The following is a 25,887-nucleotide window of genomic DNA, read 5'->3' as shown; positions in this document are numbered from 1 at the left end:
TCCGCGCCTGTCAACTTGACGTGATACAACCTTTCGGATCAAGTTACTGTTATAATAATAATAATAATAATAATATATATATATATATATATATATATATATATATATATATATATATATATATATATATATATATATATATATATATATATATATATATATATATATATATATATATATATATATATATATATATATATATATATGATATTTTGATGAACTTATTGCATGATCTTTTACTGTCACAGATGTGTGTCTTATCATATAAATACATGTAGTCCATGGGGTTTGGTTTTACATGTAATTTCTCTCAGAATATCGTTTAAAAATCAAAACATGATGATAAATCTTCAAGTATTGATGTTGGTACTACATTTTGTGATTAATTATCAAACTGTGTCAGGAGGGAAACAGTCAGACACACGGACGAAGCTTGAGTCCATAAAGTCCTTGATGTACAGTAATGCTAAGGCTACAGTTAAAATTTCTACTTGTTTTCTCTATGATAACTCTTTGAAAGTTGAGTTGATTTCTTAATCATTCTATACTGAAATGTAAATTTTGCCAAACGATAGACCAGGAGCGAAAAAGGCCTTCTTTGCATTTATATCTCATGAGAAGTTCACTTACTGACACATCGTACGTATTTTCTTCTCGATATCCTAATATGTTTAAAAATGATAAAAGCATTTAGATCTATATTCTTTATTACACGTATAAGATCCACAATAGTATAACAAATTCATACAAAGCAATCACAAATTCGATTTTGAAAAAAAATATGAGGAAAGAGTACAGTGTTATATTATTTCAACATTCCTGTATTAAAGTATTTTAAGTCGTGCTTTTCTGATTACAAAAACATTTTGTTCTAGAAGTCAATTTAAGGACAGAAAATACATTTTTTTTTCTTTGGAAAAGACTTTATATCATGTCACAAGTTTAGAAAAGTGTATAATTTGTAAAATGTTTTCTCCTAAGAACTGGAAAATGAAATAGACTTGGAAAATATTAGTAATATTTCAATAAAAAAAATATAGACAACTAACACTCAGTAAAGGTTTACAGGTGAAAACAGATATTCTAAAATTTGTTCTCATCTGTAAACCTGTACTGAGTGTGTGTTTTATCCATATTTGTAATTATATTGAAATATTTTCCAAGTCTATTTCATTTTTCAGTTCTTAGGAGAAAAAATTCAAAGAATCATCAACTTCTGACATGAAATTAAGTCTCTTCCAAAGAAGAAAATTGTTTGTATCATCTGTCCTTAATTAGTCTACATTACAAAAGCTAAAAAGATTTTTTAAAAAAAGTTTTTGTATTCCTAAAAAAAAAATAAATGAATGAAAATGAAGGAATTTATATACATGTACTGTATACAGGGTTAATTTCGCCCCGTGTTATTTTCGCCCTTTTGCACTTGCAAATAATTTTGCCCCGTTTTAAATTCGCCCAGTCATAGTTCTGTTTAACAAATTATGCTGTGTAATTTTAATTCACCCCGTTTTAAATTCACCCAATCGAGAAGAGGGCGAAAGGGGCGAAAATAAAACGGGGGAGCGAAAATTTCCCTGTATACAGTATTAGTTTAGTGTGTTTTATCTCCTCGATATGTATGTTTTGAATGATATGTACATTTTGGTGGGATGGTTATGTATACATGTTTTTGTTTAAATAAGGAAGAAAGAAATGTCTCATTTTAATGCGAAAGAGAGTCAAAAAGTTATTGACTCCAAGACTCCATAACACATATAGTCAGCTTTAGATGAAATAGTTGGGACAACAAAAATCTAACATAAAATCATTAAGCCACAAGATATATGATATTTTGATGAACTTATTGCATGATCTTTAACTGTCACAGATGTATGTCTTATCATATAAATAGTCCCTGGGGTTTAAAATGTTATCGATATTTCTCTTTGAATATCGTTTGATAACATCAAAAAATGATGACCTATCTTCAAGCATTCATGTTGATACTATATTTTGTGATTAATTATCACGCTGTGTCAGGAGGAACATTGTCAGATACACGGACAAAGCTGGACTCCATAAAGTCCTTGATCTACAGTAATGCTAAGGCTACAGTTACACTGGACTCTACAGCTCTGAAGGAACTGGTTAAACTCTCAACATCAGGTACAGTAAAAAAATCAATATTCGAGTATTTATAAGCTTGTATTTTATAAGCAAATTATTACTCTTTGCTAACATGAAAAGTTTAGAAAATTGATTCAATATCCAATGGAAGAACTATATAACGCAATAAAATCAATTATACATTTAGGGATAAGAGTTAATCAAAATTAAGGAAAAACAAGGTCATCTTATTTTAAAAGTCAAGACTTTTATCCATTCAATATCTAGATGCTATAAGATGTATCTATAAGTACATGATTCATTGGCGGATCCAGAGGGGGAGTTCCGGGGGTTGGAACCCCCCTTTATTTTTTGCCAAGTGGAGAGAGAGAATGAGAGAGGATAAAACGTTTTCCGAGATTATATGTTTGTACGTTTTATTTATTTATTGCTTGAATAGATAGATTCTCACAATTTAGTAATAGTTTCCTCCAATCACCTATTATATTTTTTATGAGAGAATGGTAGAAAATATTCTACTTATATTTATATATCTTGTGTATGATATGTAACATGCGAGGTTTAATTTGATATTAGATTCCCGCGATCTTTGGCTGTGTTGGCTATATATATGTACCGTTTTTATCATATCGTGATCAATTGAACGAACTAACATATGTAACTCTTTGTTTTAAAGCCCATGCCACCCACACCCCACCTCGAAAAGGTTTTTCAAATTCTTAAAGAAAATTCTTTATAATCTTCGGAAGTGATACGAATCCATCCAATTGTAAGGCTTCCGTAGTTTTTTATTATTATTTTTTTTTTGTTCTTGTTTTTGTTTTGTTCGGAATGGGGGTACGCTTTTTTTTTTTTTGAGGACATAAAACAAAGATAGTATTTACCACAACCTTAGATCTTTCCATACACGTCTGTGAATCTTTGCTTGAGAATATGTATTGGGGGAGGGGGGTTAGAGGGGCATAACCCTGGAACCCCCCCTTTCAAAAATTGCTGGGTCCGCCCCTGTGATTGAAAATAACTAACAAAAACCTTTGCAAAAATAAGAATTCTGTATGATTCTTCAATACAAATAAGATTTTGTCGATGTCACATTGTATCTTCTACGAGATACCTGTAAACAGAAATGGAAATATATAAATTTAATAAATCAGTTGAAGAAGAAAAACGCAAAATATAAAGTCAAAGTAAGAAGAATGCACATAGAACTTAGACATATAAGTAGATGAATTGTTGGATGCAAAATAAAAAAAAAATAAACACTAGGCTAAAGATGTTCAAGATCAATTAACAATATATCGTATTCTCTCATCAAATTGCATATTTAAGGACCTCCCTTTTTTTCAAGAAAATGTTAACAAGGATCGGGCAATGTAGGGCCAATGTCAGAAACACGCCCAAGATCAGAAATATTTAATATAGTTGCTTTGGTAATAAGCATCATTGGATAAAAAATAAAAACTCTAGACACATCTTTTTTTCAGTCGCTTTACTGAAGTCCTTTTTTAAGTTTTTAAAAAATATCTTTCATCTAAAAACTACATTTTCAGGATCTTCAAATCCAACTCAAGGAATCAGTTTCTCCGTGTATGTTAAGACCAAACGGCTAACTGTTGGACAAGGACACACTGTTAAATATGATGGAATTCTGACAAACGATGGTAATGGATATGATGATAGAACAGGAGTGTTCGTGTGTCCAGTGGCAGGAACGTACATGTTTGTTGTTGATAGTCTTACCAGAGTAAGAACCTGGCTTGCCATAAAGGTAAACAAACAAACTGTAGCGATAGCCTATAGGGCTGTTCATGAGAAGAATAGTTGGGTCTATCAAGCAGAACTGTGATAGTAAAACTCAAGCGTGGTGACCATGTCAAAGTGGATAACGTAGGATATGCTGGAAGCGTTGACATATGGGAAAATGTACATTCAGGATTTACCGGAACTCTGCTTTACTAGCAGCCAAGACCAACAAATTAAGAAAGAGAGTTTGTTCAGTCACAATAAAAAAATGTATATAATACAAAAATGTTGCATATTTACTTTTTTGCATGTGTAACTTAAATCAGAATGCATTATGTACACTGGTTATTTCTTATCATGTCGCTAAGCAAGCGGGTAAAGTGGGATTTTATGTACCACTTCGATGAAAAGGTGAAAGTTTGACAAAAAAAGAGATTGATGGATCATAATGCTCATATGAGTTACTTTGTTCCTGCTGTTCTTTGACTGCAGATTTTCAAGTATATCCTTTGTAAAACTTTTCACTCACTGTCCCCCCCCCCGGCCGGGAAAGGGGCAAGATTTAACTATACACTACTTTAGAATGCTTTAATACTAATATGCCTAATTAAGGACAGCACTGTCCTTGAGGAGATCATTCCCAGTATATCTTCCTTTGTAAAACTTTGATTGTCTATCGTGGCAGTATCTTATTGCTTAAATGTCCTTTGGGAGATCTTTCCTAAAATATATTCCTTCGTAAAACTTTTATTGTCTAAGGTGGCCGCACCTGATTCCCGGGGATTATGATTTGAATATCCTTAAATCTTCACTAAGTGAAGATGCTTCCTCCTTACTTGGGTATCATGGCCTTGGTGTTCTAAAAAAAAGTTCACCTTTGACTTTGACGATCTATCATGGCCGGTTATGATGAATATTAAATGAATTTTTTGAATCTACATTAATTGGAAATACTTTCATATATATACAATTAATTATAGCTTTGGTGTTCATTTTGAAGAATTTTCCACTCTAAATACCTATGTAAAATTGTTGTGGCCCCATTCTGCTCTCGGGGGTCATGATTCGAGCAAACTTGAGTCTTCACTACCTCAGGATGCTTCCATATCTAAACGACTTATGGCTTTGCTGTTTTTCAAAAGATTCGAACAAAATTGAACATACATTTCCAGAAGATGCTTCCAAATGAAACCTAACCCTGGGATCATGACTTGAAAAAACGAGTTTTAATTTATTCACGATGCTTTCACAAGTTTCATCTGTTCTGGCCCCGTGGTTCATAAGATTTTAAGACACCCATCCTATTTTTGCCTTTTCTTGATTGATTATCCACCCCCTCAAAAGAAGACATTCATTTATTTGAATACCTGGATTCTCTACCCCAAAACGCTTTGTAGCAAGTTTGGGTTGAATTTAGACCAGTGGTTCAGGAGAGGTTGAAAAATGTAAAAACAGTCTCCCAAGCCAACTCGCGAAACAAAAAAGATCAATTTATTACTTGCAGATTTGTAACTCTCTTGTCCTGTAAAAAAAATTGGATGGTCGTCCAATTTTTTTCAGATTAGCTAGCTATACATTTGCAGCTTCAGTTTTAGAATTACAAATTCTAATTTTGGACGTTAAACAATATACAATCAATCAATCAAATTCTAATTTTGCAAATTCATACCAAAACTTCTGTTGTTTTCCGAGGGGGTATATATTAAGTATTATTTACAGAAGAAAATACACTGAAAATTTTAATTTTCTGACCAATAATGAATAAAAATTAACTAAATAAAAAACCGGAAAAACTAGTTAAAGCAGGTATCATTTATTTAACTTAATTTCAACTTACTAAAAATTCATTTGTTATTATCCATATCAATCAAACACCCTTCTATACTTTATAAAAGATTGAATCTGCTCCAAAACCTTTAACTTGACCACTCATCCAGAAATGTACCTGTCAAATATAGGGTTGGAGATCTTTATAGATGCATCATCCATCATTGTTTAGTCCAAAAAGAATAATTCGATTAATTGGACTTAAACTATATAAGATAGTGCCAAAAACTTTACCCTAGTCACTCAACTAGAATCTGTAGGTAAAATCCAGTAAATGAACAAATCTTAAATGTGGAGTGTTCATCCTTTTGGTCTAGGTAGGCCTTGAGTGTACAATGTAATGGGCCTGCTTCAAAACTTTTAACTTTAATTGGGCACTCATCCAGAAATGTGAAATCCAGCATTCTAAGCAAGTCTAAAACAGTGAATCTCTAGAAGCAACATCCCTTAAAGTTTGGTACAGATAGGGCTTGAAGTTACACTTGGGTGAGCCGGTTTAACGAAGAATTTAACCCGGGTTGAAAATTGATCCGTGGTCGTTTTTCAACGTTGAAAATTGAGACCAAAGGTGTTGAATCTAGACCCTAGTCCGTTGAAAATTAAGTCGCGATTTGAAATTTTGATTATGAGACCGGTACTACATTCAAAACACAAAACAGATATCAATGAATCGATATTCACAATTTATATTTTACTTCATTTATTTATATTCTTATTATTATGATTATTATGTTAATATCCTCAATTTTAAATGGACAGTTTGTACGTTAAAGAGAAATGTATCGAAATTTTTGAGAACCCTTAAACTATGTAATTAATTTTTTGTAGTGAATATTTGTTTAAAATACATTTTTCATTATATATACATATGAATTGGATTGAACAGCAACATAAATGTCTGTAATCGTTCTCTCCATAGGTCAAGGTACATATAACAATTAATAGCACATTTGAACATTGAAAAGCAGTATGAAAAGTAGAACATTAATTGGTATATGTACTGAATATATTTCAATTGATTTAGTTAAACAGGAAATAAAAGCTATGCCAAATTCCAAGGCTATTTGGTTAGATGCTATTTCTTTAAATAGTTGAAAATTAGCTTAGATGTGATTGCCGATTAACTTCTGTGTTCAAAATGTAGAAGTGGTCAGGTTCCATCCGAAAGGAAAAAGGCTAGAGTTAGCCCCCTTTTTTTTAATTGATATTGATAAAATTATCCACCTGTGTCAGTTTTACCAATTGTTAGAAAAGTCATAAAAAGACATGTTTTTGAATTCATTTTACTAGTATTTGAATGATAATCTTTTTAACTGAACATCGATCTCTAACGTCGCAGGTGCGAATCCTTTGTGTGAAGTCGTCCCTTAGGATGAGGCCGTATAAACCAGTGGATGCTGGTGCGAAAAATTCCTTACTGCTCAAAGGCCGTTATTGCCGAGTACAGGTCTAAATTTGCTAAATTTGGCTGATATAATTTCTGTGTGTTTTATATTTTGCGAATTAAAAAATGGTCGCAAAACAAGCGAAAACATGATCATCGCAAAAAAAAAAAAAAAAAAAAAAAAAAAAAAAACGGATATACGAAATGTCTTTTTTATCTGCATAACTTTATAACCTAAGATTCTGTAAAATGCATGTATTTTTTAAAACGCATAAATGTTGAGATACATTTGGAAAATATGTTTGCAGCTACTAGTATTCGATATCATTAGAATATTAAGAGTATATAAGAATGTAAAGTTTGAGATTTGTACTTCATAATGAAAATGATTTCAATAAAAAAGGGATACAAAAGAATTTAAAAAAAGAAAAGAATTTTCAGTACTAAACAGAGATAAATGTACATAATTTAGTATACATTTTATTAAATTGTCTTCAAAAGGGGCTCTTATAAAATTACACAGCATTCTCAATCGGAAATATCAAAGTATATAATTTCTTACAGCGTTATTTCTTTTTAGGGAATATTTCCTTTTCGAAAACAACATGTAAGATTTTTCTATCAGAGATAAAAAAGCAAGTTGTTATGTATTTTTTTTTAGACTTTATTATGTACAGGGCTCACACAATTAAAGATAATTAATTGTATCTTTTCGAATCTTTCTATCTTAATTTCTCAGATTTTTTTTTTTGGGGGGGGGGGGGCATTTCTTGAATTAAAAAATGTGCTGAGACGCAAAATAAAGATAACGAATTAAGAACAGAACAATCACGGAACTATGATTCCACAATGATATAATTAATTAAAACAAAGAAGTAGCAAATGTTCATTTTGCATATAAATGTATGAGAAAGGGATACAGTATTATTACTTATATCAGTAATTCAAGTATTTTAAACAATGCTCTTTTGGTAACAAAAATGAATATATTTTCAAAGTCTATTTCACTATCTTACATTAAAATAGCTTAAAAAGAAAGTGATATTTTGATAAACTTATTGCATAGTTAGGACAACAAAAATCTAACATAAAATCATTAAGTAACATGATTTATTATATACCTAAAGTGTATCACTCAGTTTTACTGTAAATTTAACGCAATCACGTGACGTCGTGATCCGACTCTCCGGATCACCACACTGTGGTTTTCTGAATCCATATCACCACTCTCTGAAACTGATGACGTTATTTTTCTTGCGCGTTAAAAAGTCCATTGTTATTATGCTTTGTTTTATGAATAAATATTATACAAATGATCTCTAAAGTTTTATTTTGCTATATTTAGCTAGTTATAAGGGGGTATATAATAAATTTATCATTATAATAGTAACTTGATCCGAAGATCGCGTCTCGTTAGATATGATGATCCGCGTCCGTCAAATTGACGTGATACGACCCTTCGGACCAAGTTACTGTTATAATATATATATATATATATATATATATATATATATATATATATATATATATATATATATATATATATATATATATATATATATATATATATATTAGTGTTGGCAAATCGGACGATTTTAAGTAACCGGTTACTCGCTTCATCTTTCGATCGAGTACCCGGTTACTCGGATGATTTTTGGTAAAAGTATCAATAACTTTTATTTATCTTATTTTATACTTATCGATAGTAGTAATACTGTATAGAGACATTATATTTACAATACACACATTCGATATCGTCAAAGATTTACGATTTTAAAATAACGAAAATTAATAGGGAATTCACACACAAAGACAAATAAATACGTCACCGTCAATCACCAGTTTACACTTTCTTTTTCACCCCCCGAAATATGTAGCAATCAAGGAGAATAATTATTTTCATACTCCATAATTAATTGTTAATATTTGGTGTGTCCAGTAAATCGCTGGTTTCAGAATAATTTAAGCTCAAGTGATTTAAGAGATTTTGAATCAGCTGTTCTTTTGTTACAACTCAAAGCTTATTATGTCTGCATGTGGCGGCATCTCGTTGAATTATCAAATGCGGTAATTATAACTCAGGCTTTCAAAATATGTACACCCCAAGCAATCAAAGCTATCAATTATATAAAGTGTGAAAACTAATCAAAACAATTTGATTCACACACACACACACACACAAATATATATATATATATATATATATATATATATATATATATATATATATATATATATATATATATATATATATATATATATATATATATATATATATATATATATATATATATATATATATATGATATTTTGATGAACTTATTGCATGATCTTTTACTGTCACAGATGTATGTCTTTTCATATAAATACATGTAGTCCATGGGGTTTGGTTTTACATGTAATTTCTCTTAGAATATCGGTTAAAAATCAAAACATGATGACAAATCTTCAAGTATTGATGTTGGTACTACATTTTGTGATTAATTATCAAACTGTGTCAGGAGGGAAACAGTCAGACACACGGACGAAGCTTGAGTCCATAAAGTCCATGATCTACAGTAATGCTAAGGCTACAGTTACAATTCCTACTTGTTTTCTCTATGATAACTCTTTGAAAGTTGAGTTGATTTCTTAATCATTCTATACTGAAATGTAAATTTTGCCAAACGATAGACCAGGAGCGAAAAAGGCCTTCTTTGCATTTATATCTCATGAGAAGTTCACTTACTGACACATCGTACGTATTTTCTTCTCGATATCCTAATATGTTTAAAAATGATAAAAGCATTTAGATCTATATTCTTTATTACACGTATAATATCCACAATAGTATAACAAATTCATACAAAGCAATCACAAATTCGATTTTGAAAAAAAATATGAGGAAAGAGTACAGTGTTATATTATTTCAACATTCATATATTAAAGTATTTTAAGTCGTGCTTTTCTGATTACAAAAAAAATTTATTCTAGAAGTCAATTTAAGGACAGAAAATACAAATTTTTTTTTCTTTGGAAAAGACTTTATATCATGTCACAAGTTTAGAAAAGTGTATAATTTGTAAAATGTTTTCTCCTAAGAACTGGAAAATAAAATAGACTTGGAAAATATTAGTAATATTTCAATAAAAAAATATAGACAACTAACACTCAGTAAAGGTTTACAGGTGAAAACAGATATTCTAAAATTTGTTCTCATCTGTAAACCTGTACTGAGTGTGTGTTTTATCCATATTTGTAATTATATTGAAATATTTTCCAAGTCTATTTCATTTTTCAGTTCTTAGGAGAAAAAATTCAAAGAATCATCCACTTTTCTAAACTTCTGACATGAAATTAAGTCTCTTCCAAAGAAGAAAATTGTTTGTTTCATCTGTCCTTAAGTAGTCTACATTACAAAAGCTAAAAAGATTTTTTTTAAAAAGTTTTTGTATTCCTAAAAAAAAAAAATAAATGAATGAAAATGAAGGAATTTATATACATGTACATGTATTAGTATACCAAAAGATAGTAAGTGTTTTATCTCCTCGATATGTATGTTTTGAATGATATGTACATTTTGGTGGGATGGTTATGTATACATGTTTTTGTTTAAATAAGGAAGAAAGAAATGTCTCATTTTAATGCGAAAGAGAGTCAAAAAGTTACTGACTCCAAGACTCCATAACACATATAGTCAGCTTTAGGTGAAATAGTTGGGACAACAAAAATCTAACATAAAATCATTAAGCCACAAGATATATAATATTTTGATGAACTTATTGCATGATCTTTAACTGTCACAGATGTATGTCTTATCATATAAATAGTCCCTGGGGTTTAAAATGTTATCGTTATTTTTCTTTGAATATCGTTTGATAACATAAAAAAATGATGACCTATCTTCAAGCATTCATGTTGATACTATATTTTGTGATTAATTATCACGCTGTGTCAGGAGAAACATTGTCAGATACACGGACAAAGCTGGACTCCATAAAGTCCTTGATCTACAGTAATGCTAAAGCTACAGTTACACTGGACTCTACAGCTCTGAAGGAACTGGTTAAACTCTCAACATCAGGTACAGTAAAAAAAAATCAATATTCGAGTATTCATAAGCTTGTATTTTATAAGAAAATTATTACTCTTTGCTAACATGAAAAGTTTAGAAAATTGATTCAATATCCAATGGAAGAACTATATAACGCAATAAAATCAATTATACATTTAGGGATAAGAGTTAATCAAAATTAAGGAAAAACAAGGTCATCTTATTTTAAAAGTCAAGACTTTTATCCATTCAATATCTAGATGCTATAAGATATATCTATAAGTACATGATTGAAAATAACTAACAAAAACCTTTGCAAAAATAAGAATTCTGTATGATTCTTCAATACAAATAAGATTTTGTTGATATCACATTGTATCTTCTACGAGATACCTGTAAACAGAAATGGAAATATATAAATTTGATAAATCAGTTGAAGAAGAAAAACGCAAAATATAAAGTCAAAGTAAGAAGAATGCACATAGAACTTAGACATATAAGTAGATGAATTGTTGCATGCAAAATTAAAAAAAATAAACACTAGGCTAAAGATGTTCAAGATCAATTAACAATATATCGTATTCTCTCATCAAATTGCATATTTAAGGACCTCCCTTTTTTTTTCAAGAAAATGTTAACAAGGATCGGGCAATGTAGGGCCAATGTCAGAAACACGCCCAAGATCAGAAATATTTAATATAGTTGCTTTGGTAATAAGCATCATTGGATAAAAAATAAAAACTCTAGACACATCTTTTTTCAGTCGCTTTACTGAAGTCCTTTTTTACCTTTTTAAAAAATATCTTTCATCTAAAAACTACATTTTCAGGATCTTCAAATCCAACTCAAGGAATCAGTTTCTCCGTGTATGTTAAGACCAAACGGCTAACTGTTGGACAAGGACACACTGTTAAATATGATGGAATTCTGACAAACGATGGTAATGGATATGATGATAGAACAAGAGTGTTCGTTTGTCCAGTGGCAGGAACGTACATGTTTGTTGTTGATAGTCTTACCAGAGTAAGAACCTGGCTTGCCATAAAGGTAAACAAACAAACTGTAGCGATAGCCTATAGGGCTGTTCATGAGAAGAATCGTTGGGGTCTATCAAGCAGAACTGTGATAGTAAAACTCAAGCGTGGTGACCATGTCAAAGTGGATAACGTAGGATATGCTGGAAGCGTTGACATATGGGAAAATGTACATTCAGGATTTACCGGAACTCTGCTTTACTAGCAGCCAAGACCAACAAATTAAGAAAGAGAGTTTGTTCAGTCACAATAAAAAAATGTATATAATACAAAAATGTTGCATATTTACTTTTTTGCATGTGTAACTTAAATCAGAATGCATTATATACACTGGTTATTTCTTATCACGTCGCTAAGCATGCGGGTAAAGTGGGATTTTATGAATGAATGATCGATGAAAAGGTGAAAGTTTGACAAAAAAGAGATTGATGGATCATAATGCTCATATGAGTTACTTTGGTCTTGCTGTTCTTTGACTGCAGATTTTCAAGTATATCCTTTGTAAAACTTTTCACTCACTGTTCCCCCCCCCCCCCGGGAAAGGGGTAAGATTTAACTATACACTACTTTAGAATGCTTTAATACTAATATGACTAATTAAGGACAGCAGTGTCCTTGAGGAGATCATTCCCAGTATATTTTCCTTTGTAAAACTTTGATTGTCTATCGTGGCAGTATCTTATTGCTTAAATGTCCTTTGGGAGATCTTTCCTAAAATATATTCCTTCGTAAAACTTTTATTGTCTAAGGTGGCCGCACCTGATTCCCGGGGATTATGATTTGAATATCCTTTTAAATCTTCACTAAGTGAGGATGCTTCCTCCTTACTTGGGTATCATGGCCTTGGTGTTCTAAAAAAAAGTTCACCTTTGACTTTGACGATCTATCATGGCCGGTTATGATGAATATTAAATGAATTTTTTGAATCTACATTAATTGGAAATACTTTCATATATATACAATTAATTATAGCTTTGGTGTTCATTTTGAAGAATTTTCCACTCTAAATACCTATGTAAAATTGTTGTGGCCCCATTCTGCTCTCGGGGGTCATGATTCGAGCAAACTTGAATCTTCACTACCTCAGGATGCTTCCATATCTAAACGACTTATGGCTTTGCTGTTTTTAAAAAGATTCGAACAAAATTGAACATACATTTCCAGAAGATGCTTCCAAATGAAACCTAACCCTGGGATCATGACTTGAAAAAACGAGTTTTAATTTATTCACGATGCTTTCACAAGTTTCATCTGTTCTGGCCCCGTGGTTCATAAGATTTTAAGACACCCATCCTATTTTTGCCTTTTCTTGATTGATTATCCACCCCCTCAAAAGAAGACATTCATTTATTTGAATACCTGGATTCTCTACCCCAAAACGCTTTGTAGCAAGTTTGGGTTGAATTTAGACCAGTGGTTCAGGAGAGGTTGAAAAATGTAAAAACAGTCTCCCAAGCCAACTCGCGAAACAAAAAAGATCAATTTATTACTTGCAGATTTGTAACTCTCTTGTCCTGTAAAAAAAAATTGGATGGTCGTCCAATTTTTTTCAGATTAGCCAGCTATACATTTGCAGCTTCAGTTTTAGAATTACAAATTCTAATTTTGGACGTTAAACAATATACAATCAATCAATCAAATTCTAATTTTGCAAATTCATACCAAAACTTCTGTGTTGTTTGCCGAGGGGGTATATATTAAGTATTATTTACAGAAGAAAATACACTGAAAATTTTAATTTTCTGACCAATAATGAATAAAAATTAACTAAATAAAAAACCGGAAAAACTAGTTAAAGCAGGTATCATTTATTTAACTTAATTTCAACTTACTAAAAATTCATTTGTTATTATCCATATCAATCAAACACCCTTCTATACTTTATAAGAGATTGAATCTGCTCCAAAACCTTTAATTTGACCACTCATCCAGAAATGTACCTGTCAAATATAGGGTTGGAGAAGCAATTTAGGTTTCTTTATAGATGCATCATCCATCATTGTTTAGTCCAAAAAGAATAATTCGATTAATTGGACTTAAACTATATAAGACAGTGCCAAAAACTTTACCCTAGTCACTCAACTAGAATCTGTAGGTAAAATCCAGTAAATGAACAAATCTTAAATGTGGAGTGTTCATCCTTTTGGTCTAGGTAGGCCTTGAGTGTACAATGTAATGGGCCTGCTTCAAAACTTTTAACTTTAATTGGGCACTCATCCAGAAATGTGAAATCCAGCATTCTAAGCAAGTCTAAAACAGTGAATCTCTAGAAGCAACATCCCTTAAAGTTTGGTACAGATAGGGCTTGAAGTTACACTTGGATGAGCCGGTTTAACGAAGAATTTAACCCGGGTTGAAAATTGATCCGTGGTCGTTTTTCAACGATGACAATTGAGACCAAAGGTGTTGAATCTAGACCCTAGTCCGTTGAAAATTAAGTCGCGATTTGAAATTTTGATTATGAGAGCGGTACTACATTCAAAACACAAAACAGATATCAATGAATCGATATTCACAATTTATATTTTACTTCATTTATTTATATTCTTATTATTATGATTATTATGCTAATATCCTCAATTTTAAATGGACAGTTTGTACGTTAAAGAGAAATGTATCGAAATTTTTGAGAACCCTTAAACTACTAGTATGTCATTAATTTTTTGTAGTGAATATTTGTTTAAAGTACATTTTTCATTATATATACATATGAATTGAACAGATTGAACAGCAACATAAATGTCTGTAATCGTTCTCTCCATAGGTCAAGGTACATATAACAATTAATAGCACATTTGAACATTGAAAAGCAGTATGAAAAGTAGAACATTAATTGGTATATGTACTGAATATCTTTCAATTGATTTAGTTAAACAGGAAATAAAAGCTACGTCAAATTCCAAGGCAACTAGGTTAGATGCTATTTCTTTAAATGGTTGAAAATTATGTTAGATGTGATCGCCGATTAACTTCTGTGTTCAAAATGTTTATAAGAAGTGGTCAGGTCAGGTTCCATCCGAAAGAAAAAAAGCTAGAGATAGCCCCCTATTTTTTTAATCAGGTGAAAATTTAATTGATATAATTATCCACCTGTGTCAGTTTTACCAATTGTTAGAAAATTCATGAAAAGACATGTTTTTGAATTCATTTTACTAGTATTTAAATGATAATCTTTTTAAATGAACATCGATCTGGTCCTAACGTCGCAGGTGCGAATCCTCTGTGTGAAATCGTCCTTTAGGATGAGGCCGTATAAACCAGTGGATGCTGGTGCGAAAAATTCCTTACTGCTCAAAGGCCCTTATTGCCGACTACAGGTCTAAATTTGCAGTTATAACTGATATAATTTCGGTGTGTTTTATATTTTGCAAATTAAAAAATGGTCGTAGAAAAAGCGAAAAAATTATCATCGCCAAAAAAAACCAAAAAAAAAACACCTGATATACAATATTTCTTCTTTATCTGCATAACTTTATAACCTAAGATTCTATAAAATGCAAGTATTTTTTTAAACGCATAAATGTTGAGATACATTTGGAAAACATGTTTGCAGCTACTAGTATTCGATATCATTTAGAATATTAAAAAGTATATAAGAATGTAAAGTTTGAGATTTGTACTTCATAGTGAAAATGATTTCAGTAAAAAAGTTGAAAGGGATACAAAAGAATAAAAAAAAAGAATTTTCAGTACTAAACAGAGATAAATGTACATATTTTAGTATACATTTTATTAAATTGTCTTCAAAGGGGGCTCTTGTAAAATTACACAGCATTCTCAACAGGAAATATCAAAGTATATAATTTCTTACAGCGTTATTTCTTTTGAGGGAATATTTCCTTTTCGAAAACGACATCTAAGATTTTTCTATCAGAGAAAAAAAATGCAAGATGTTATGTATTTTGTAGACTTTATTATGTACAGGGCTCACACAATTAAAGATAATTAATTGTATCTTTTCGAATCTCTCTTAATTTCTCAGATTTTTTTTTTTGGGGGGGGGGGGGGGGGCATTTCTTGAATTCAAAAATGTGCTGAGACGCAAAATAAAGATAACGAATTAAAAACAGAACAATCACGGAACTATGATTCCAGAATGATATAGTAAATTAATACAAAGAAATAGCAAATGTTCATTTTGCATATAAATGTATGAGAAAGGGACACAGTATTATTACTAATTTCAGTAATTCAAGTATTTTAAACAATGCTCTTTTGGTAACAAAAATTAATATATTTTCAAAGTCTGTTTCACTATCTTTCATTAAAATAGCTAAAAAAGAAAGTTTTTTTTATTGCAGGAAGAAATGAAAAGTACATGAATGAATCAAAGGAAGTTAAGTATACCAAAAGATGGTGAGTGTTTGATCTCTTCGATATGTATTGTATCAATTGCTTAAAATTACTGAAAACATATACAAGTATGTATGGATCAATTGAAGTTTATATATGGATTAATTTGTGATTGTGCGTGAATGATCATTTGTAAAGGTTTTTGTTTATAAAAACATATGAAAGAAAGAAATGTTTCACAAAAAAATAGTCAAACTAGTTTATTCACTCCAAGGCATCATAAATCAGATAGAAAACTTAAATCTTAATAGACTGGATAGCAAAAATATAAATTATTTATAAAAATCATAAACTAAAAGATATATGAAATTTTGAAGATCTTATTGCGTGATCCTTTACTGTAACAGATGTACGTATGCCTTATCATATAAATAGTTCCTGAGGTTTAACGTGTTATTCTCATTTCTTTTATAACTTTTTGAAAACAAATCAAAACAAGATGACAAATCTTCAAGTAGTGATGCTGATACTACATTTGGTGAAATATTATCATCCTGTGTCAGGTGGGACACTGTCAGACACACGAACAAAGCTTGACTGCATAAAGTCCTTGATCTACAGTAATGCGAAGGCTACAGTTACACTGGACTCTACAGCTCTGAAGGAACTGGTCAAACTATCAACATCAGGTACATATGAACCTTTAAATAGGAAATTTAGGACCTACTTAAGTGTTTCATTGACAACTACATTTGTTTGTTTGTTGTTTAACGTCCCTTTTGAGAATTTTTCACTCATATGGAGACATCACTACTTGTTGTTGGAGGGTTCATAATTTGGATATCCTCATAAATTACACCTATACTCGACACTTTCGGCTATGGACCAGTGAGGGATCTTTTTCAAGCTAGCAAATACTGCGACACAGGATCTTGATTTATTTGGTCTTATCCGTAGGACCGGTCTCCACGACCCACAGTGAAATTCGAACCCGCGAGGTAAGGATCAACTCCTTACTTCGCCACTCTAGAGCAGACGTTCTACCACTGCGCCACGCGGACGACCAGATGCATTTGAAAACAAAAGTCTGGAATCACAGGATGGATGAAAGTAACGAACTCTGAGAATCTGAATGATATTTTTCTCAGCTAAATGAAATGAAATATAATGCTTTATGGTATATTATATAATGACATTGATCTATTTACAAATGGAACAGATACATACGAGGGGTGATCAAAAAGTTCGCGAACTATCTCTATATCTACAAAACCACAATTCAGATTAGAATGAAATTCGGTACGCACATAGCCATACACAAGGTCTATAAATAGCATATGCTGAATAAAGTTTTTATCCTTGTTTGTGACGTCACAATGTGAAAATGACGTCACTATGTAGGTCACTTGTGACGAAAAATGGTTGTCTCAGTCGAACTCGTTCAACAAACGACTGTACAATTTATTGTATATCTTAGAAATCCCTCTGCTGTATCATATAATAATTTGTACACAGTATATTAAGATAAATGAGTTCCTATAAATTCAATTAATGATTGGATTGATCGTTTTATTGAAGGAAGGCAGATGGTTAAATATGATACTTGTCATCTTACCCAGTAAAAGCAAGTTTGAAAAGATACGTGTTTTTAATTAAGCAATTTGCTATCAAAGACCTCCAATTTACACTTTGAAAAATAATTAAATATTTGAACAATAATATAATCATTAAATACCTAAGATATAGTTTACTTTAGATTTTAAACATATTAGATATGATAAAAAGGAGGCACCCATTCTCTATCGACCTTGAAGAAAGGTCTTTCCCGAGACGAAAGATTTGTGTTTTAATGGTCGCCATGCTTATTTTTGAAAAGGATATTCTTATCGACCCATTCTGTTGCCGAGATTTGACCATTTTCAACAAATAAACTGTTCTTGTCAAAAAAATTAACTCACATGGAAAGAAATATAAAACTCTGAAAAATCTTTCAACTTTTGTGACAGAACGCTACGGAGGGGGTCACGTGACCGCCAATATCACGTGATTCACGCATGTGCAGAACGGTGATTGATGTGCATTAAAATTGGAGAGGATCAATTTAAAATATAATTAACATTGAAACCAAATAGTGTTTCTTTTATGGAAGTTATTTAATTAGTTCGCGAACTTTTTGATCACCCCTCGTAAATGAGAGATAAATAATATTCAAAATACGAAAAAAAAACCAAGAACAACAAAGGAGTTCAATGTCACTGATCTCTGGGTAAAGGTTACATTCTGACATAAAGTCAAATGAAGATAGTTAGAATGAATGAACCAAACTAAAAAATAAGGCTTTTGTACCTTCTTTGGTTTATGATAACCTGAATATAAAAAAATTAATTATTTTGCATTCTGATTATTTTTGTATTGATGTAGATATATGATGAACATTGTTTCAAATTGCAGACAAAGTATATGCAGATTCCTTGAATCACAAAAAGAGAGTTAGTTTCTCTGTCTATATTGGGAACAAAATTCTTACATTTGGAAAAGGTCAGACCGTTAAATATGATGGGATTTTGACAAACGATGGTAATGGATATGATGATAGAACAGGAGTATTTGTGTGTCCAGTGGCGGGAACTTACATGTTCGTTGTTGATAGGCTCACCGATGCCGAGACTGGGCTTGCTATAAAAGTAAACAAGCAAACAGTAGGAAGAGTGTTTAGGGCAGCTCACAAAGGAAATGACTGGGGCCAAACAAGCAGAACTATGAAAGTTATTCTAAAGCGTGGTGACCATGTCAAAGTTGATAATTACTGTCATTGTGTAAATGTTCAAATTTATAATAGTGGGCACTCTGGATTTACTGGAACACTACTTTACTAACAGAAAAAGCAAATAAAATAAAAGAGTTTGTGCAGTCATAATGATTTTAAAGAAAAGGACATATATACAGTATGTAATAAAATTCAATAATAAAGAAAACATGTTATTTTTGCGATGTACTTGTTCATCAGCAAAGTCAAAATTCACTGGCTTTCTGATATAAAGTGTTGACACTTTGTCAGAATGGATAGAATGTACATATATCAGATCCATGTTAAAATCGCGTATTAAAAGATTTAGGGGCAATATGAAAACCATATATCCTTCTGTATTCAATAATCCAGATGTGAAAAAAGAATAAGATACTAGATTTCATGATCAATACGTACTGGTACCTGCTGAGAAAGCAGGTAACATTGTCTTTGTTTGTATGCCTCATTATATAAATTTTAGTTTCGAAGAAATTCGATTTAATTCTACAAGTGATACTATTAATCCAACTTATACTAATAGTTCCCTTTCTGGGGAAGAAATTCTTCAAAATCATATGTCAGTTTTTTTTAATAATAATTTTAATATCCCGAAGAACCAAAATGAATTTGAATTACCATATATATATATTGGATTCCGAAACTTCATAAAAATCATTACAAACTAGAGCAAAGCTCGTTGCAAAGCAACAAGTAGGTCTTCCGTCCTGTTTGACCGGAAGTAACTTTTATCTTTTTAAAAAAAAAAAAAAAAAAAGAGAAATGACGTCTCTAATGATTTAAATTTTCCAAATCTATGTTGAAAATTGCAAAAGTAAGCCATTTTTGCTACTTCCTGTTTGACCGGAAGTGACGTCGACGAACGGAAAATTAAGTTTCATGCTTCCAGTGACAAATATTTCCCCAAAACATGTCAAAAAAGGCAAAAATATGCAGTTTCGGTCTACTTCCGGTTCGGTCGGAAGTGACCTTACAGGACGTACTTTTATGACATCAGTAGATTTTACAAGAGATTTTCAACAACTTTGCTTCTTTGATGTATAACAAATTCTCAATACTTTTTGAGATATCTGGAAAAAAATGTGGCCCCTCTAGATCCCTTAATTTAGGGGTCAGCCCTTTTTCCAAGATATCATTTGAAAGATCTTCTAATTCTGCACAAATTATGTTCTATATATTTTAAGAAAATATTTTTAGTTTAGAAGATGAAAAGCAAAATATGAGTAATTTTTGGTTCTTTTAAGCGTTCTTATTTTTGACCCCTATATAGCGCCATTTTGAATGGGGAAATCGAAAAACAAAAACCAATGTGCACAACTTCAATCCTTCTATAATCTAAAATCAGTAGAATTTCTGCTCCAGCTTTAGCCGTCTCTGAGCCTTTATCTGGAAACGAAAGCTTATAAATTTTCATTTAAAGGGAAATAACTCAAAACCGGAAGTGACTTTTTGAGATTTTAGACAGCATTCTGAAAGAGTTTAGTAACTTCTGAAAATTTGAGAGAAATCAATTGAGAAATGAGTGAGACATGAGGCTTCAAAGTTGGCGTCTAGGAAGTAGAAGAAAAAAAAAAGAATAATAATCTTTACCAACAGAATCAGTAGAAGGTCTTCCGTTGGAAACGGAAGACCTTAACAAAGATACATTACTGGTTTCAGTAAATGTTCAACCAAGCCTCTTTCTTTACTCCTCATTATGATATTGACAGTAGTCAAGGAAAAACTTCAAGAATACTGTGCAACAATATATTCAAGAAGTTGTGTGAATCAGATGTGGATACTAAAAAATTCCAAAGAACTTTTGGACAATTTAAAATCACAGGATTTTACCACAATCAACAGCTTAAAACTTACGACTTTTCAAATTTATACACAACCATTCCCCACGATAAATTAAAGTCCAGGCTTTTTGATATCATTGACAGCTGCTTTTTCAATAAAAACTCGTAAATTTACTTTTCTGGTCATTGGTCATTTGCAAAATTATTTTGATAAAACACATTCTGACTGCACACACAAATACTCTGAAATTGACATAAAAGATGCTTGAGTTTCTGATTAACAGTATTTATATGGTTTTTGGAGATCAGGTCTTCCAATAATCTATTGCAATTCCCATGGATACCAATTGCGCTCCGTTATTAGCAGACCTTTATTGCAAAATCTTATGCGTAAAAAGAAGAAAACACTTGCTGTGGCCTTCAACTCGACATTTAGATATATCGACGACGTATTGTGAATTAACGATGGTAATTTTTAATCCTATGTCGATACGATATGTCCTGATGAGCTTGAGATAAAAGACACCACAGAGCCTGACACATCTGTCACTTGAAAAAGGCGTTAATGGTAATCTAACAACCAACCTCTAACTTCCCTTACTTATGCAGAAATAAACCTTCATCACCTGCATACGGAGTTTATTTATCTCAGCTGATACGATACGCAAGAGCATGCTCTACGTATGAACAATTTTTAGGATGAGGTAAAGTATTGACAAACAAGTTGATGAAAGAAGAATATCAGCAGTCTCTTTTAAACTCATCATTTCGTAAGTTCTTTGGTCGATACAATGACCTTGTCAGCAAATACAATTTATCATTGAGTCAAATGCTGACTGACGTTTTTCATACTTATTGTTAGTACATTATTATACCCCCGGTTGAAAAGCGGAAGGGTATACCGGTATTTTATACACTGAATTGATGACGGATTTCAATAAAATTAGTGCTAATTAATCATAAAAAGCAATATATTTTAAGTATCTTTATAAAAAAGGCACCAAACTGTAATTTTAATGCTAGAGTTGCTTTTTTAAAATCTATATGTACATGTATGTTAAGAAACCATACACATTAAAAATAAACATTCAAAGTCAAGTTGGTAAATCGATCGAGTCAGATGAGTAGGGTGATACTTATTTTATTTTTTCCAACACTGATTTGGGGAGTGGATAAAAAATTGAAAGATCATGAACATGGACTATAAATTTTAGACCACAACTGCCTAGAAAAATGCAAAATGCTAATACAAAAGTTATTTCATGTACGCAACAGATTTAAGGAACTTTCAATTATCAATTGTGTTCTATACATAAGGTAGGAATAACTAAAACTACCCCTAAAATGAATTTTGTTAGGGATTTAGATATGTACCATTAAACCAACAAAAATGTATAATCAGATTGCCCTAAGAAGAGAGAAGCTTGTTCAGTAATGTCAATAACCCAAGGAAACACATTTACGCCCCATCACACCAACCATTCCTGCCAAATAATGATACTTTGTTCATTTGATTTCACATCACTTAAAACTTGGAAAGCACATTCAAGATGACTACTGTATACAAACAAAAAAAGGAAAAAAATATTATTAATTGCAATTTCATTAAAAATCGGTCGCAGTTTGAAAAAAGATATATAACTATTGGAGGAAAAAATACCGGGTAGGTTATTAGAAAACTTTGACAGCTTTTAATTATGCTGTGATTTTAAAGATTTTGCTTTCAATTCTCTACATTATGACAATGATTCTGTATAGATTAGGGGAAAAGGAAAATTGCTAAACAATCCAACAAAACCCAGCTATAATGTATTTTATATGAAATTATTGTCTAAAAAATCCAATCTGATCAGAACTGTAGTTAATAATTAAGTTAAAGTCTTGATGGGTATAAGAAGGAATAATATAATATAAAATAGAATAATAGAGAGACTTACTATACACAGCACGTGGTAAAAACACCAAACAATATTTTTGTTTAAGGCAACTTTATATGTTATTTTAATATTATCAGGTTAGTTTTTTTTATTCTCTTCAGACCTTTCATATAACTTTACACAAAAAGAAGTATTTTCATGCAATGACAACTATTCGTCTCTTATAGTGTGAGTTTCAGAGAAGAGGGAATGTCCATGAAATTGTCTAGGGTGCTGATGTATTGTTAATACCCATTATACAGATAGCTTATTGGTTATTCTAAATTAAGGGTATAGAGACAGAGATATCAGTCAGCCATTGATCGATTCTTAAAGATAAAGTAAATGTACAGAAGTTCCTTTTTATACAATGATAAAAAATTAGCCCCAAATCAGGTTTTTGAGTAATTTGATACTTTGATGAAATTATTGCGTGCGTCCTTCTTGTAACAGATGGATCCTTTATTTATAAATATTCCTCCATGTTTGGTACCTTACATTGTTTTTTTCTTCTTTTGCGAATTGTTTAAAAGACGAAACACGATGGCATACCTTCAATTATTGATGTTGATAATATATTTTGTAAATAATTATTCCCCTGTGTCAGGAGGTACACAGTCAGACACACGGACAAAGCTTGACTCCATAAAGTCCTTGATCTACAGTAATGCTAAGGCTACTGTTACTCTGGACTCTACAGCTCTGAGGGAACTCGTCAAACTCTCAACATCAGGTAGATTTTCAAAAATCCAATGTGGCAATTCTTTTAGCTTTTACATGTATTTAAACAAGTAAAAGAAACTAAAAATATGTTTAGAAATACCGAGACCAAGAATCCAAAAAAGTCAATGTTACTGAACACTAGCTTTAATTAATATGCGTTCATATATTATGTTATATGAAGATATCTGGTTTGGAATCCTCGAAAAAAACTTATGGTAAAAATCAAACTACAGTGACTGTCAGTCTGGGTTTTTACTCAAATACTGAATGTTATTCCCAGGATCATGAAAAACTTAGAATTAAGTCAAATTTTTAATCACCTGTAAAATATTTATTAATTATATAATTAATCTCAAAACTCACAAATAACAATGCTACTGTGAATCAATATCAAAACCTAGTTTAATTTTGATTTGCTTGACTTCCACAACATTAAATGTATGATATAAAATGTTTGACATAAGGTTAAGATGTGCCCCAGGATCATGAAACAAACATAGACTTAAGTCAAAATTTCAATTTTCTTTAAAGTGTTGATTACTTGTTAACTTCATTTCAAAATTAGCATTTCACAGGCCTTTTGGTGATATGTAATATTGACAAATATTTTTGATTTTGACCGTTTAATTTTTACAAAATTTGATCATAACATAGTGATTTCAACCTAAACTAAAAGGGGTGGTGGTTGTGGCCATTTTCAGACTATTTTGGTTTACTTTAGAAAAAAAGTCCTATATAGAGATATACAATAATGATCAAATTTTAAAACTTAAATGTATGAAAATGTTTTTTTCCAAATGATAGTTGACAGCTTAGGATATCATATCTAAAAATTAAGTTGTATATGGTGGTTAATTTGTGCCTCCTTAAGATATTTCATGATCCTGTTAGATTGCATCTGCTCTCTTTTGTATGGGAACAAACAAAAAAAATGACAAACACTTTATCTCAGAAATATAATGGAAGTTCCATGAAATTTTCTGGAAAACCCTTTTTTTAATTTATATAAATTGAGCATATTATAATAATGAATGGATGAGAGGAGAGAAAGACGTAAAGAGCATCATATCCTTGGTTATAAACAAGAAAAGACTTTCAAATCATAGACCATAATTAAATTATTTTTTTTCTTGTTGATTATTTACATAGGTATTTTATACACAAGTATTACTGATGTCTAGGTTTATATGATGATTTAGACACCTGCGGAGCTCTTCGGGCTCGGTGAATATTGTACTTCGACTGTGCCTAAATCATCTTACTGATCAGACCCCCCCCCCCCCCCACCCACCACCACCACCACCAATAATCGTTTTATTATATGATTCAATGATTAAGTGACACAAACTATTTCAGCAATCCATACATAAACTAAATTTCACAATCTCTTTTTAATCTCATGCTGAGATTAAACAGAGTCTTATAATCACATGGAAAGTCTCATGTGGGTGAATTAAGGTTGTATTATTTTATGTTGGATCCCGGTAAGAAAGATCTGAATTCTTAAACATAATTCAAGTATTGTTTATACATATATGTTGAATATTATTTCATGTTGTAGGAAATACATTTGCTGCTTTGCCCAAACCAACCAAAGGAATTAGTTTCTCTGTTTATATTGGGAACAAAATTCTTACTGTTGGTCAAGGACAGACCATTAAATATGATGGGATCCTGACAAACGATGGTAATGGATATGATGATAGAACAGGAGTATTCGTGTGTCCAGTGGCCGGAACTTATATGTTTGTCGTTGATACTCTCTCCAATGTGGACACCTGGTTTGGTATAAAAGTAAATAAGCAAACTGTTGCAAAAATGCATAGACCACATTATAAAAACATTTGGGGTCAGTCAAGCAGAACTGTGATAGTGAAACTAAGGCTTGGTGATCATGTCAAAGTGGAAAACGAGTATAGTACGGTTCAAATATATAAAAGTGGAACCTCGGGATTCACGGGAACACTACTTTACTAACAGACCAGCAAATTAAAAAGAAGAGCTTGTTCAGGCACAATACTAGTAATGCAGAAGCAAAGAAATTGAAAGACGATAAACAATGTTAAATGAGTAAAGTCGGAATGCATTGATTATATCTACATGTAAATATGATAATTTATCATAAGGTAAAGTTCAATTTTATGTAATACTAGTAAATTAATATATTAGAGAAAGACCTGGGTTACTTTGTCTTTTTAATGACGCTTATCATTATAAAAAGGGTTGATATGATAAAAATGA

General features: G+C 31.3%; 2 protein-coding genes and 1 pseudogene across 2 annotated transcripts; all 3 read left to right on the top strand.

Annotated features, from left to right (window-relative positions):
* Positions 1 to 1,955: 1,955 nt before the first annotated feature.
* On the top strand, positions 1,956 to 4,092 carry LOC134263384 (complement C1q-like protein 2; annotated as a pseudogene).
* Positions 4,093 to 10,930: 6,838 nt separating this feature from the next.
* LOC134263383 (C1q-related factor-like) lies at positions 10,931 to 12,359 on the top strand. The gene is made up of 2 exons (XM_062745712.1): positions 10,931 to 11,123; positions 11,923 to 12,359. The coding sequence occupies exons 1-2, from the start codon at positions 10,931 to 10,933 to the stop codon at positions 12,330 to 12,332; spliced, it is 603 nt and encodes a 200-aa protein (XP_062601696.1). The 3' UTR covers positions 12,333 to 12,359.
* Positions 12,360 to 23,466: 11,107 nt separating this feature from the next.
* Positions 23,467 to 25,623, top strand: LOC134263381 (complement C1q-like protein 2). The gene is made up of 2 exons (XM_062745711.1): positions 23,467 to 23,656; positions 25,208 to 25,623. Exons 1-2 carry the CDS (start codon positions 23,467 to 23,469, stop codon positions 25,621 to 25,623), a joined length of 606 nt encoding a protein of 201 aa, XP_062601695.1.
* Positions 25,624 to 25,887: the final 264 nt, after the last annotated feature.

The sequence above is a fragment of the Saccostrea cucullata genome, unplaced genomic scaffold (genome assembly GCF_032062105.1).
Source record: "Saccostrea cucullata isolate Sc308-1 unplaced genomic scaffold, CSIRO_AGI_Scuc_v1 ctg5015, whole genome shotgun sequence".
NCBI classification, from domain to species: domain Eukaryota; kingdom Metazoa; phylum Mollusca; class Bivalvia; order Ostreida; family Ostreidae; genus Saccostrea; species Saccostrea cuccullata.
Note: the sequence above shows the minus strand (reverse complement) of the source record. Positions and strands in the feature narration are given on the sequence as shown.